Raw genomic sequence first — 13,231 nt, forward strand, 5'->3', positions numbered from 1 at the left:
TGTTTCATTTGGGTATCAGAGAAGACTGTAGGACATTTATCTGCTCAGTAGACAGTGAGTTGATTTGGATTTGTTTCCCTGTCAAGAAAGCCGGTAGTTAATGGGCGTCCCGAAAGGGGCTGGGCACAGCCCAGCCCACGGTCTCCTTCTGCCATTTTCTCCTGCGTGTGAGGCGCTGGGCTGGTGTCTGATGAGCGAACAAAGGCAGAAGGGGCTTGGTTCTGGTGTTGCCAAGCAACGAGTTTCAGGTAGAACTTAACGTGTCAAAGCTACAGTGTCTGTGAGTGGCAGTGGTTGGGAGACTTGCTGTAGGGCGACCCAGACGCCGCCTTGCTTTTGTACACTCCTATGAGTAGTTGTTTTTTTGGCCCTTGACTCAAATATAATTTTTACTCAACGTTGCTTCCAGGGAGAGGCTAGCAACCAGGGTCCGAGTCAGGGCTCCTAATTCTGGGGAAGTCGCGAACTTCTTTGGAAATATAGTAAAAGCGTACAGAGCCATTGCTCAGACGCACATGTTCCTAAAATTTGGGGTAAAATTGGGAGGATAGGATACCCAATGAAGACCTCTGGGCGCCGAGGGAACGGGGCGTGGAAGGGCACGTCGACTTGCTCCCCGGGCCTAAGCCCTTTCCGAAGGGTTCAGAATATTTCATTAAATCAGTTATGGATGGTGCGAAAAGCGCTGTCTTCGAAGAAAGGTAAGACACGAAAACACAATACAACACAAGACTTTAAAGGTAAGATGTATTTTTCTTTTCTTAGAATTGGAACTTGGTCCTGAAAGGTGTCGCAGGATGCTGGCTCCCCCCGACGCACTCTCCCGCCCTTTCAGCCTTGGGATAGTCGCATTGTGGCTTTCACACCTGCTGCCTCTTCTTGAGGACAGTCTGTGTGCATTACCACAATAGGTCTAATGAAATATCCCAAACCAAAAATGAGGGCTCGGGGTCGGGTAAATGTGAATGGACTTCCACTAACCACGGGATGTCATAGTTGACATTCTGTGGAGACTCACTAAATGTAGTGATTAGAAAATAAACGATGAGTGGACAGGTTAATTGAGGGAAAAATGTGTAATGAACTGTGTCAAAGAAACAGTTGTTTAGCTACCTGCAGCAAGTGAATGCTTCTGGCATTAGTAAGTGTGAAGGCCCAAAGCTGTCTTCAAAAGATGACTTGAATTTCTTGAGCTGTGTCATTCCCCAACGGATTTAAAGCTTTAGAATAAGAGAATGCTATTAATCCCTACTTGAGGGATCTGGTTCAGCTATCTGCTGCCTTTTCTCTTTGGTTTTATTAAGTAGTTTTAGAGTTGGGAGATCAGTTTTCATAAGGAGTATATTTCCCATCACTCCACTTGTTATTACACTTAATGGAATATCTCCAATTCAGTGAGAAACAAGGTGAATTATCTTAGACCCCACTAGAAAATGATGAGTAGTTGAGACAGTTCAAGTGATAACTGGAGACAGAAAGGATAGTCTTGTTGGCTCATTTTGGTGGTTATGAAACATTAGTAATATGCTCGTAATAGAGAAACTCAAATGCATTATTCACATGTGAATTCCCTTTATAATCTCCCCCTGAAAGATCCATGGGTATGTGTTTTCCGAAAGGGAAGACTGAAATAGATTTCAGCATCTATTCAAGGACAGGAGGTGGAATCTAATTGTTTATGCTCAACAGACTTTTTCATACACTCCCCATCTTTCAGAGGTTATTACTATATCGGGCCCAGTGGGAAAGCCAAGACTGAGAAAGAGAGCTTTTGATCCTGAAGGAATTCATGATTTAGGATATATGCCTTCCATCCACTCCACCATCAAGCAGTTATTCACTTAATAAGCCTATGTCAGCTGAACTTAGCAACACATCATTATTTTTCTAGAGCTAACAGTCCCCTCCATCTTGTTAAACAGAAATGCAGTTAGGCCATTATGCGATCTGTTGATATTACACTGAACTATGTAAGTCAGAATGAAGAGTTTTGTGACTTTCCGTAAGTGGAAGTGTTGGATCTTTGCATAATGTGTGTATGGAATAAGCAAAATATAATGATGTTTTCAGAGGTTTAAAAGATGAATTGCCGGTAAAATCGTTTTGTTTTATTGTTTATTCCAGGTCGTGCCAGACGTGGGCGCAATGCCTCGAGCCAGAGAGACTCATCCAGCTTGTCCCAATCTACAGGGTGCGCGGGCCGCCGAGAGCAAGGGAAGTCATCTTCCGGTTCTTCCGATTCCGGAGCTTCAACTGACGGGAACGGGGCATTTGGAGCACCTCAGAACCCATTTGCTTCTTCACCCAGCTCTTACGCACCGAAAGACGAAAACGAATTCCTGTAAGTGAAAGCCCTCAGAAAAGTTACCCATTCGCTTGCTTTTCGAAAAGAAGTAATACATTACCTAAAAATCGGAATAAGCAGAAAGTACCCATGATCCTATCCCTCAGAGGTAACCACGTTTTGCGCGCATATATACATGTAATATAATGGGTATAATACATATCGTACTAGATCTTATTTCGCTTAAAAATGCGTCATCTTTCCGTATCAGTACAGTGTCTTCTCAGAGCTCAGTGTGCTTTTTCCACTTTGTTGATAACGCTGTATTGTGAATAGCTTTGTAAGGTAGTCCTGCTTAATTAAATCTGTTGTAAGTTATGAGACCTTTAAAAAGGATGAGGTAATTTAAAGCAACTTGTGATCTTAGAGGTCACATATCATCTCCTATTTTTCTTTCTAAAACTTTTACTTCATTTGCCTCATTCAAATTGGTTGCATTTGGTTTCCTTCGTTATTGTAGAGTAAATTCCTTATCATTTCTCGAGAACATCTGTAGTAGAATTTGTGACTGGTACCAAAACGGTGCCTGGCTCTCTGTAACTACCCTCGGCTCCTGGCTTCTAGGACAGAACATCAATATAGGTATTTGTTGGTCTTTTACTTCCATAAATTAGAAGTCGGTCAGTAGTAAACATTTTGAGCCATGTACCATAAACTACTGACGTTTCAAAAGAAGAAAAGAAACAAATGAACCCGTTCTTCCTATATTTGATGTTACAGAAACCCTAAATTGAGTATAGATTCTCTGTAGTATCTGTGATTTTATTAATCATAGCATTCTGGACGGCATAGGAGGGGATTGAATTTAGAGCAGATACTATCCACAGCTTTGCCAACCAATGAACTGCATGGCTGTGGGTCTCTTCACCCGTTTGCAAAATGTGAGAATTAGACAAAATGTTCTCTAAAAATGTGATGTTTCTATATTACGGAGTGCTTCCTGTCTTTCCCAGTTAAATACTCATTGATGTGGATGGTAATGAACAAAAACCATTAAAGTTGTGTTGTGTATTTTATTATATCTTAGTTCTTTAATCTATGTATGACACAGTTGTTCTCAATGAAATGAATTAGCGAATGGTTCCGTGTACTGCAAAAGCAAAATTATGAACTTCTTTAATATTGTATCTATCACATGAAATGTAGTTTATAGTTCTGTAACTTCTGCTTTAAAGGACACTTGAGAAAACATAACGAGAAACCTAAAATTATATATTTACTACAATTTAACATTTCAATCATTGAAAATGAGAAAAAGATAAATTTTAATAAGCAGATGAAAACTATTTTCTTTTTCTTTGTCAGGGACGAAATGGGAAAAGATGTGGTCGTTTGGGAGTCCTCTGGTCAGTGGCCGTTCTCCGTTTATTCACCAGAGGGAAACGTATCTTGCCTTTCAGGTAACTGAGAAATTGTACATTTTTAAACTACGTTTTACAACTCTCATTCTCTAAAAGCGAGACCCTGCCAAATAAAGAAATGAACCACGAACTTAGCTGTAGTTAGGAGAGGTTGGACATTCTTTAAAGTGCCTGAGCATTGCAGCAGAACTTCATGATTCGGAGATTGAGGTTGAAAGGTATAGTTCTTTTAAGATATGTGGTTCTCATGAGAAAATAGTAACATCAGGACCCACCACAGTTCTAATTCTGTAAGCCCAAGCAGAGGCTCTACTCTCTTGGCTCTCCATAGGTACCCCTTCAGAACCTCTTGGCTGCCTGCGGTGAATAGAAGAGTCATATCCTGCCTGCCACGAAGGCCTTAGCTGTCTGATTCTGCTTGCTCTTTCTTCCCTGTCTTTCCTTTTAACGGTAGTTGTTTTTCATAAAGCATGTGAAGGCCTATCCTGGAGATAATGTTTGAAGGTCAGGAGCTTTAGCTGGGCTGCAGGGATAACACTTCTGTAGAATACTCCTTCCCTTCCCATTTTCTTTTGTCTAGAGTTTCTAAAGCTCCTTCTGGGCTGCAACCTAAACTGCCACACTGCTAAGCCCACCTGGCTGGTCCTGAGTGAATAGCAGGCTCCTAGCGGATGACAGTCCTTGCACTCCCTCAGAACTCTGGCATCTGTACTCTGTCTCAGCTCTGCCTGCTCATTCTCTGCAAGCATTTGCATCACACCACTCCTCAGTTGCTTCGGTACTCATTCAACAGATCCTCACCGAATTTCTTTAGTGCCAGGCCCTATTCTAAGTGCTGGGGATATGTTGGTGAGCAAGATAGGCAAGATCCCTCCCTTATGAAGCTTATGTTCTTGAGGGAAGGAGACAATAAGTAAAACAAGGAAATAAGAGAACTCCAGCTGGTGATTTTTCTGTAAAGAAAATAAAGAAGTATTAGCCTTGTACAATCAGTTCAGCATTGAACCTAATACCTGTCGAATGCCCTAAAGCAGTTCCTCCCAAGTGTGGGACGTAGATCCCTATGTCGGGTTGCCGGATAAAATATGGGGTGCCCAGTGAAGCTTCAATTTTAGGTAAACAAAGAATAATGTTTTAGCATATGAATAACCCATGTAACATTGGTGACATATTTATGCTACAAGTGTGTGTGTCTGAAATTCAAATTGAACTGGGCATCCTGTATTATTATTTGCTCAATTTGGCAACCCTGTTCCTGAGACCCTTGCAGGAGCTGTACGAGTTCAAAAATCTTTTCATAATAATCCTAATGCACGAGTTGCCATTTTCACTGTGTTGACATTTGCACAGTTGAAGCAAAAAAATCGATGAGTAAAGCCCCTTATATCTTAGTGTAAATCAAGCTAGAAACAATAAACCGTAGTCACAAAGTCTAACAGTAGTCAATGAAAAAGGTTAATGTCCTTTTGGCTTAAGATTATGTCCGAAATGAAATGGTAGAAGTTTTTAATTTTATGAGATCTTGACCTCTGAGTGCAAACCATTTTTACTATACTGTGTGACCAAATGGGAAGCACACACAGAGTTGTTTCTGCCACATACTCAAGCGTGATGGGTATTTGAAGGGAAAGTCCTGGTGTGCTCGTTTGACTTGGGAGCTGAACCAGCCACTTTTTTCCCCCACAGAACAGTGGCTAATGAAAGAATAAGTGGCAACTACGGTTATTTTGACTTAAGTATTTGGTGACGCTTTCTTTAAAAATAAATGAAGGGAGCCCGTTACTTCATAGAGAACAACTGACAATGATAAAATGCAAGCTTTCAAGTGAATATTAGATGATGGAGAAATTTTTTTCTCATGTGAGCTTGATAACTTCTCGATACATAAAGTCTCTTCTGATGAGATGGATAGTGACATTAACAAATATGAATATTTTGATATTGTAAAAGACCATTTGGCCGTGTTTGGGAGTTCTCGATAACTCAGTGAACCAGTATTTTCCAAATATTTAATCTGTAATGTTGCAAAATTATACATACCTAAAAAGTCCATTCGAAGTGCAAAATTATCCAGTGAATTGAATGTGATAGTACAAAAAGTTTGAGTCGACATTGGAGCTAAACTTTTAGAAACTACCACCTGTCAAGTTCTGGTGTGACGTCAAAGAAGAATATTCCAAACTATCTGAAAAGGCCGTTAACATCATTCTTTTCCAGCTACATATCTGTGCAAGAACAGGTTTTCGTCCTATACTACACCCAGGCGGTGTATTGCAACAGACTCAATGCATCTGATTATTTCCTGAGGTTAAATCCTAGCAATGCTATTAAGATCAGAAGGTGTGAACATTTCTGTGGCAATTGATGCTTAATGACAATTTTCCTCCTGTAAGAGTTGTACATTTTTAGTCCCCTCAATGGCAGTTTAGGAGACTGTCCACTTCACCACATTTTTTCTTTTATTTTATTAAAAGATTTCTTGTATTGATTTTTTGGGGGGTGGGCGGATAGAAGAGGGAAACATCAATGTGTGAGAGAAATATCAATTGGCTGCCTCTCACACATGCCCCAACTGGGGACCAGGCCTGTAGTCCAGGCATGTTCCCCGATTGGGAATCGAACTGGCGACCTTTCACTCTGTGGGACAATGCCCGACAAGCTGAGCCACGCTGGTCAGAGCCACTTAACCAAATTCTTTTTCTTTTTTTTTTTTTTAATTATTTCTTTGTTTGTTTGTTTATTTATTTACTTTTGGAGAAAGAGAGGGAGAGAAACATCACTGTGTGGTTGCCTCTCACTCGCGCCCCCAACTGGGGACCTGACATGCAACCTAGTCATGTGCCCTGAGTGGGAATCCAACCAGCAACACTTGGTTCGCAGGCCAATCAATGCTCAGTCCCACCGAGCTTCGCCAAATTCTTAAAGCCAATAAATAATATTCACTTTTAATTTTTGCCAGTCTGATGAGTAAAGGCTTTTATCTTGATTTTCAGTTGTATTTTTAAATTGCACTTTTTTACTTCATTTATTTATTGGCTATTTGAAAATTTTGTGAGTTGGCTGTTTGTTGTTTTTGCTCATATTAACTTATTCTTCTCAGTGATTTGTAAGAACTCTTAATATGTTAACATTAGTTCTTCTCCTGTCATGTCGCCATTCTGGTTTTCCCAGCTTATCATCTGCGTTTTAATTTTGCTTATTATAGTTTGACATAGAGAGTATTTTTCTACATAGAAATTTGAATGTATACGTAGTCAACTTTCTTTTTCTGTTAGTTCTTCCTCTCCATTTATATTTAGAAAAAGAATTTCCCCTTCAAAGATAATAACCAACTACATTTTATTCTAATTTTTTCCTTATGATTATGAAAATTTTCTAATATCAACATTAGTGCACTTTCTTGTCTCGCCCCTTTAGCTTTACTATTCTATCAAAAATATTGGCATTTATTTTAAAGATTCCAATTGATTTCTCACTTCAGGTTTCACTGACATTTCACCAGAGGAGCTGAGACTTGAATACCATAACTGCTTAGCCAGCAACAACTTACAACATTATGTAAGTTTGTTTCCTATTCATCTACCTCAATAACAGATTAGCTGTGAATTACTACCTTCTCCATATTTAGAGGCTTGCCTGTTTTGGTAAAGTGGGTGAGGTCTACAGTTTTTTCAAGACAAGGCTATTTTTATTTTCTAAATTACTTTATTTGAAATTGATTGGTTATCTAAAATGGTGATAATATATTTTGACTGTACTAACTAGGAATGATTATCCAACAATCAGTCCCAGAAATCAAACCCTTTCATCAGTTGGCAAACATTTATAGAGCATCTCTTAGGTGCAGATACTGTGGTGAATGTTAGAAAAATAAAGTGAAATAAAGCAGTCGATTATATAGATTAACATTCTCACATGTCAAATATCAAAAATTAAAAAGCTCAGCTTGAGGAAGTTTGTGCTAAAGGAAATGACAAACTCTTTTGTTGTTGTCTACAGTCATGATCATGCGTTTTAACTGGCACCCACGCTCTTCTCCCACCCAAATACAACTAACTGTGTGCCGCCAGGTACTTGTGCTTCTGAACCGGGTGATTCAAGGAGCTGGAGAACAGGCAGAGGGGACTAGAGCTGGAATATCTTTGGCAAACAGGGGCGGGTCAATGCGAACTTTACAAGTGATGGGCCGTAAAAATGTTTCATAAACTTTCTGTAATTTTGGCAAAGATGTGAAGTTGTTTGAGAGATGAAAATAAACACTCGATATTGACTCATCATTTTTCTGTCTTCTCTCTCCAGCTAAATTCCATCCAACAGTTAATAAATCAGTGGAGGAATAGGGTAAATGAACTGAAAAGTCTAAGCACAGCACCTAAAACAGGTTTGGTGAGTACCTGAAAGTTTGCTGAAGGGAAGTGTCTCTCTTATGTATTGCTTTTTTTGCAAGAATTTTACTTTCAAGTTGGAAAGCAAACTTAAAATTTTCTGTCAAGCCCTGGCTGGTATGGATGTTTCTCTCCCTCTCTTTCTCCCTCCGTTCCTCTCTCTCTATTTATTTAAAAATAAATAAAATCTTTAAGAAAAAATGTATATCGGCCTATAGATACTGAAATGTATTATTAAAAATTATTTTTCTCATTTTAATATGTATTCATTGAAATTTAGAAAACAAAAATTTTTAAAGATTTTATTTACTTTTTAGAGAGAGGAGAAGGGAGAGAAACATCAGTGTGCAAGAGAGAGATTGGTCAGTTGCCTCTTACATGCCCCCTACCTGGGTATCTGGCCCACAATCGAGGCACGTGCCCTGACCAGGAATCGAACCGGCAACCATTTGGTTTTCAGGCTGGCACTCAATCCACTGAGCCACACTAGCCAGGGCTAGGAAAAATTTAAAAGCATAACTAAAATTAAAACCATAATTCATCAGCAATTGACTCTTAATCTTTGAGGTTGGTGTACTTTTTTCTGTCTGTATTCATATTGTGGGCATTTTTCTATGTTAAACATTTCACGTTTTTAAGCACATATTTTAAATTTTAAATTTGGCTCTAAAGTACATATATAGAAAGGTACTTGAGAATTATTCATCAAGTACTTTATTATTTGCCCTTTCTTATAGCTCTCTGATATAAAGAATGGAATAAATCAAGCAACCTCTACGTTTGGATTTGGGAGTAGGCAAACAGCAGCATTTGGGCCACCAGGTAAGTGATAAAGTAATGCAGGACTTCACTGATTTTGAAAAATAGGATTTTATAGGTTTCAAGTTGTAAAACCTGAAGGTATGTTAAGCACCATTTTAAGTCAGCCTTGCAAATTCTACAGCCTTCCATAATGGAGCTTGAGAGAATTTGATTCATCAAGCCTTAGTGAAAGGGGGGCCAGAATGGGCTGGGCTGTTCTTTGAAAGGCCCTATGGCTCAAGCTTTAGAAGTATATTTTAGGAGTGGCTTTTCAAGACTTTTATAGCTGTGGTAGCAGCACCTTTGAGGACTTTCTTGTCACTGTATAACAGCATAGTGTCCTCCGCAAGTGACAGCTCCAGTGAGATGGGGGGCGGGGCATGGACAAGCCAGAAGTGTAAGAGCACTCGCTAATCCCTGAGGCTTTTCAAAGCCGCCTCATTGAGTGAAGGTAAATCACGGGGCAAGTGAGGTCGGTGTAGCAGGAAGACAGTGGGTTTGTTCTAGCTTCTCGTTTTTACTTTTCTCCCTTGTAATCTCTTTCCAACATCCAAACATGGCGGGAATAAGGGGAAAATGAGGGGGGGAAAAGTGGGGATTAACATGGCCACATTTCTGACTGTAATAGGTTTTTTTTTCTTTTTCTGGTTTATTTGTAGGTTTTCCAGTGAATAACAGCATGAGTGATAATGCTCAAAATTTTAGTTTTAAAACAAGCTCTGGATTTGCCAGTGCCCCTTCTGGAAGCCCTTCTGTGTTCGGGAACACGCCCGCATTTGGAGCTGTTCCCTTTCCCGGTCCTGCCGTCACTACTTCTACTCCGGTGCCTGGATTTGGGAAACCTGAAATCACATCTGCTGCTTCGTTTTCATTCAAAACCCCAGCAGCTGCAGGTTTTGGCTCGCCTGGGTTTCCAGGATTCCCAGCTCCCATGGCAGCAGGCCCTGCTGGAGCTGCGGGGGCCCCAGCCGTCACAAACAGCAGGTCGGTGGCTGGCTTTGGAAATCCAGGCTCACAATCTCACACTACTGTTTCCAAGTCATTCAGTGACAGTTTTGCAAATAGCAGCACATCTACCTCTCTTCCTGTCTCAAATAGTAGCATGACAACAGTTAACGAATTATTCACGCCCAAGCATCAACTAACGGCAGAAGAACTAGAGCAGTTTCAGTCCAAGAAATTTACTCTGGGGAAAATTCCACTGAAGCCACCACCTATGGAATTTCTGAATATCTGAAAGAACAATTTTAAATAAAGAATGACTTATGAAATTATTTTGAGTGGTTCATATAAAAGAGCAGATACATACACGTGTGTATCATATATACATATTTATTTATAAGGAATAGAGCTTTCAATAAACTGAGGAGTTTGAAATCCATCATTTTTTCTTGAGCTTGACTATTTTTTTTTTCCTGTGGCCTAAAGTTTAATAATTATTTTTAACACACCTACTCCCTGGCGCAGGGGGAGGGACAAGAAGCAGGGGTGCCAAAAACATTTACTTTATCCTTACACAAATGCACCCCACCACACAGCGGCACGGAGGCTTCCCAGCCCGTGGCCGGCGGGCGGGCGCCTCGTTTGGGTGCCTCCACCCGCAGTCCTGGCGGGCGCTCCAGGCACCCACGGCCCAGCCTGCCTCCGTCTGCGGCCGCGTTTCTTATTCTTTCTCTTTGGCAGAAACCAAAACAGTCGTAGCAGCTACAGGACACTGGAGAGAGATGCAGAGGGCACGGGGTGTCGGAGGGCCCCCCGCAGGGAGCTTATCCAGACTGGGGGCGGCGGAGTGGGGGGCGCTTGCCCTGGCTGGACACAAAGCTTTTCTCGCCGCAGGGCTCCTCCCACCCACATGCGGCGTGCTGGCGCCTGAGCCCAGGGTCTGGCCCCGAGTGCCCACTCCGTGCACTGGGCTTCTCTGCGTTCCGTCTCGGGGCACAGGTAAGGGGCGGGTCATTCCCAGGGAGGCTACAGGCCCGGGCATCAAAGAGCCAAAATGCCCAAAGTGAGGGTGTCCAGGGAGAGAAGAAGACCCCACAGTGGGGCGTGGGGGCTCCGTCCACTGAGCTGGGCTGAGAGCTTTGGCCCCCTCTGTACACCTCTGTGCTCTGTCGGAAACCCCTCTTTATAGAGGAGGAAACGGGCCCAGAGGAGGAGTTGCCAGCCGGGTGAGGCCAGACTTGAACCCAGGTCTCAGAGGGTCCTGGGCTGCGCCCAACCTGATGCTTCACGCAGCAGAGTGAGGCCCCGGGGGATGCCAGTGCTGGGCAGACCCAGGACACCGCTCCCAGGCTGGGCAGCAGGGACCTAGAATAGCTGGGGGACAGTGGGAGCCCCCCCTACAGAGCCTCATCCTTGTAGCAGCTACAGACACCCAGTTTTCAAGGCCAGCTCAAGTGTCACCTCCTCCTTGAAGCCCTCTGCAGTCACTCTGCAGTCACCCTACCCCCAGGAATCCAAACAAGGGCATCTGAGGACAAGCACCAGCCCCAAACACGGGGACAGCGAACGCCACAGCTGCTCCAGTTCCTACTGGTTCAGCTGGGAACTCCTGGACGGGGGGGTGGGGGGGGGGGGAGCGGAAGCAGCGGAGAGAAGCCTTCCAGCAGGCGACCCGACCCGGGTCACCCTCTGAGACAAGAGGCAGGGCTACCGCCTGCCGCCCTTGGCTCTCCACTCCTTGGCCAATGGCCATCCATGCTCCATCCTCCCTCACCGACCACAGCGTCCCAGGGGCAAAAGGGAAAATGCACAGTGGGAGGGGCTGGGGCAGGAGGGAGGGCCCCTCCGTGTGCTGGCAGCCACCCTGTCTTGCTCAGGGCACCGCTGGGCAGCCAGGACAGGGGCGGCTGCTGCCCCCGTGCCAGGGCACTTGGAGCCCGTGAGACTGGAGGAGAAAGCCTTGCTCTTCCTATTTCCTGCGGGAGGAGCAGCGCTGGATACAAATGGAGACACAGTTACAGACCAGACTGGGATGGTGTCTGGGAGGGACCCAGGGGACCAGCACACCTTCCAGGCCTCCTAAGGCCCACTGCTGGCTCTGCGTAGCTCACAGGCTGAGAGGTTTTCACATATTTAAATGTGAAATGAGAACGAGGGTCCGACTATGAAACTCCAACGGATCAGTCGTACAGAGATCCATTCAGAGTTCTAGATAGAACAATGGATATGATGACGCAAAGCGAGAAATGCTGATTGAAACGGTTTTAGATTCCACACTGTATCTAGCTTCTAAGAAACTACCTCTTATTGAATTTTGTAAAAAACAAATTTATTCACAGATATAATCCCCATATATACTATCAAAACATTCCAGGTGTATAGTTCAGTGGCTTTCAGTACATCCACAGACATGTGAAACCACATCCACAGTCAGTTTTATCACATTTTAATCACCACAAATAGAAATCTTGTACTCTTCAGCTATCATTTTTCTCTTCTCCCATACAGTCCAGCAACCACTTATTAGTGTCTATAAATTTGCCTACTGTGACATTTCACACAAATGGAACCATGCAATATGTGACCTTTTGTATCTGGCGTTTTAAACTTATTACACTGTTTCTAAAATTCATTTATGTTGTATCATGTGTCAGTACTTCATTTCCTTTTATGGTCAAATAATATCCCATTGTGTGGACATACCACATTTTGTTTATCCATTCCCACATTTAATGGGTATCTGGGTTGTTCCTCACTTTCAGTAATGAATAATGCTGCTACAAACATTCATGTATAAGTTTTGTGTGGACAAGTCTTTTCATTTCTCTTGTGTATATCCCTAGAAGTGGAATTGCTAGATCATGTGTTAGCTCTTAGTATGATTATTTTAGGAACTGCCAGACTGCTTTCCAAAAGTGGCTGCCTCATTTCAGATTCCCACAGTTTCTGAGGGTTCCAATATCTTTACAGGCTCACTGACACTTGGTAAGAGTCTTTTGGGATTATAGCTATCCAAATGGATATGAACTAGTATCTTGTAATTTTGAATTAATTTCCCTGATGACTAATGACGTCAATATTTTTTTCAGGTGTTTTCTGGCCATTTCTATATCTTATTTGGAGACATGTCCTTTTGGGTATTTTGCTCATTTTTAATTTTTGTTAGTTTTTATGATTTAGTTGTAAGAGTTATATAGTGTAGACACAAGTCCCTTATCAGATAGATGATCTGCAAAATTTTTCTCCCATTTTGGGGGTTGTCTTTTCACTTTATTGCTAGTGTCCTTTGAAGCAAAAAAAAAAAGAGGTTTTAATTTTGGTGAAATTTGATTTTTTGTTTTTCTTGTGTTGCTAAGCCTTTGCTATCATATATAAAAATCTATACAAACCCAAAGATA

At 42.2% G+C, this 13,231-nt stretch overlaps 1 protein-coding gene across 1 annotated transcript; it reads left to right on the forward strand.

Moving 5' to 3' along the window:
* Window positions 1-559: 559 nt before the first annotated feature.
* Window positions 560-10,128, forward strand: LOC150001430 (nucleoporin NUP42-like). Its single transcript, XM_090286861.1, has 4 exons — window positions 560-701; window positions 3,650-3,744; window positions 8,828-8,912; window positions 9,551-10,128. The coding sequence occupies exons 1-4, from the start codon at window positions 560-562 to the stop codon at window positions 10,126-10,128; spliced, it is 900 nt and encodes a 299-aa protein (XP_090142987.1).
* The last annotated feature ends 3,103 nt before the right edge of the window (window positions 10,129-13,231 follow it).

The sequence above is a fragment of the Furipterus horrens genome, unplaced genomic scaffold (assembly GCF_987537825.1).
Source record: "Furipterus horrens unplaced genomic scaffold, mFurHor1.1.pri manual_scaffold_9, whole genome shotgun sequence".
NCBI classification, from domain to species: Eukaryota; Metazoa; Chordata; class Mammalia; order Chiroptera; family Furipteridae; genus Furipterus; species Furipterus horrens.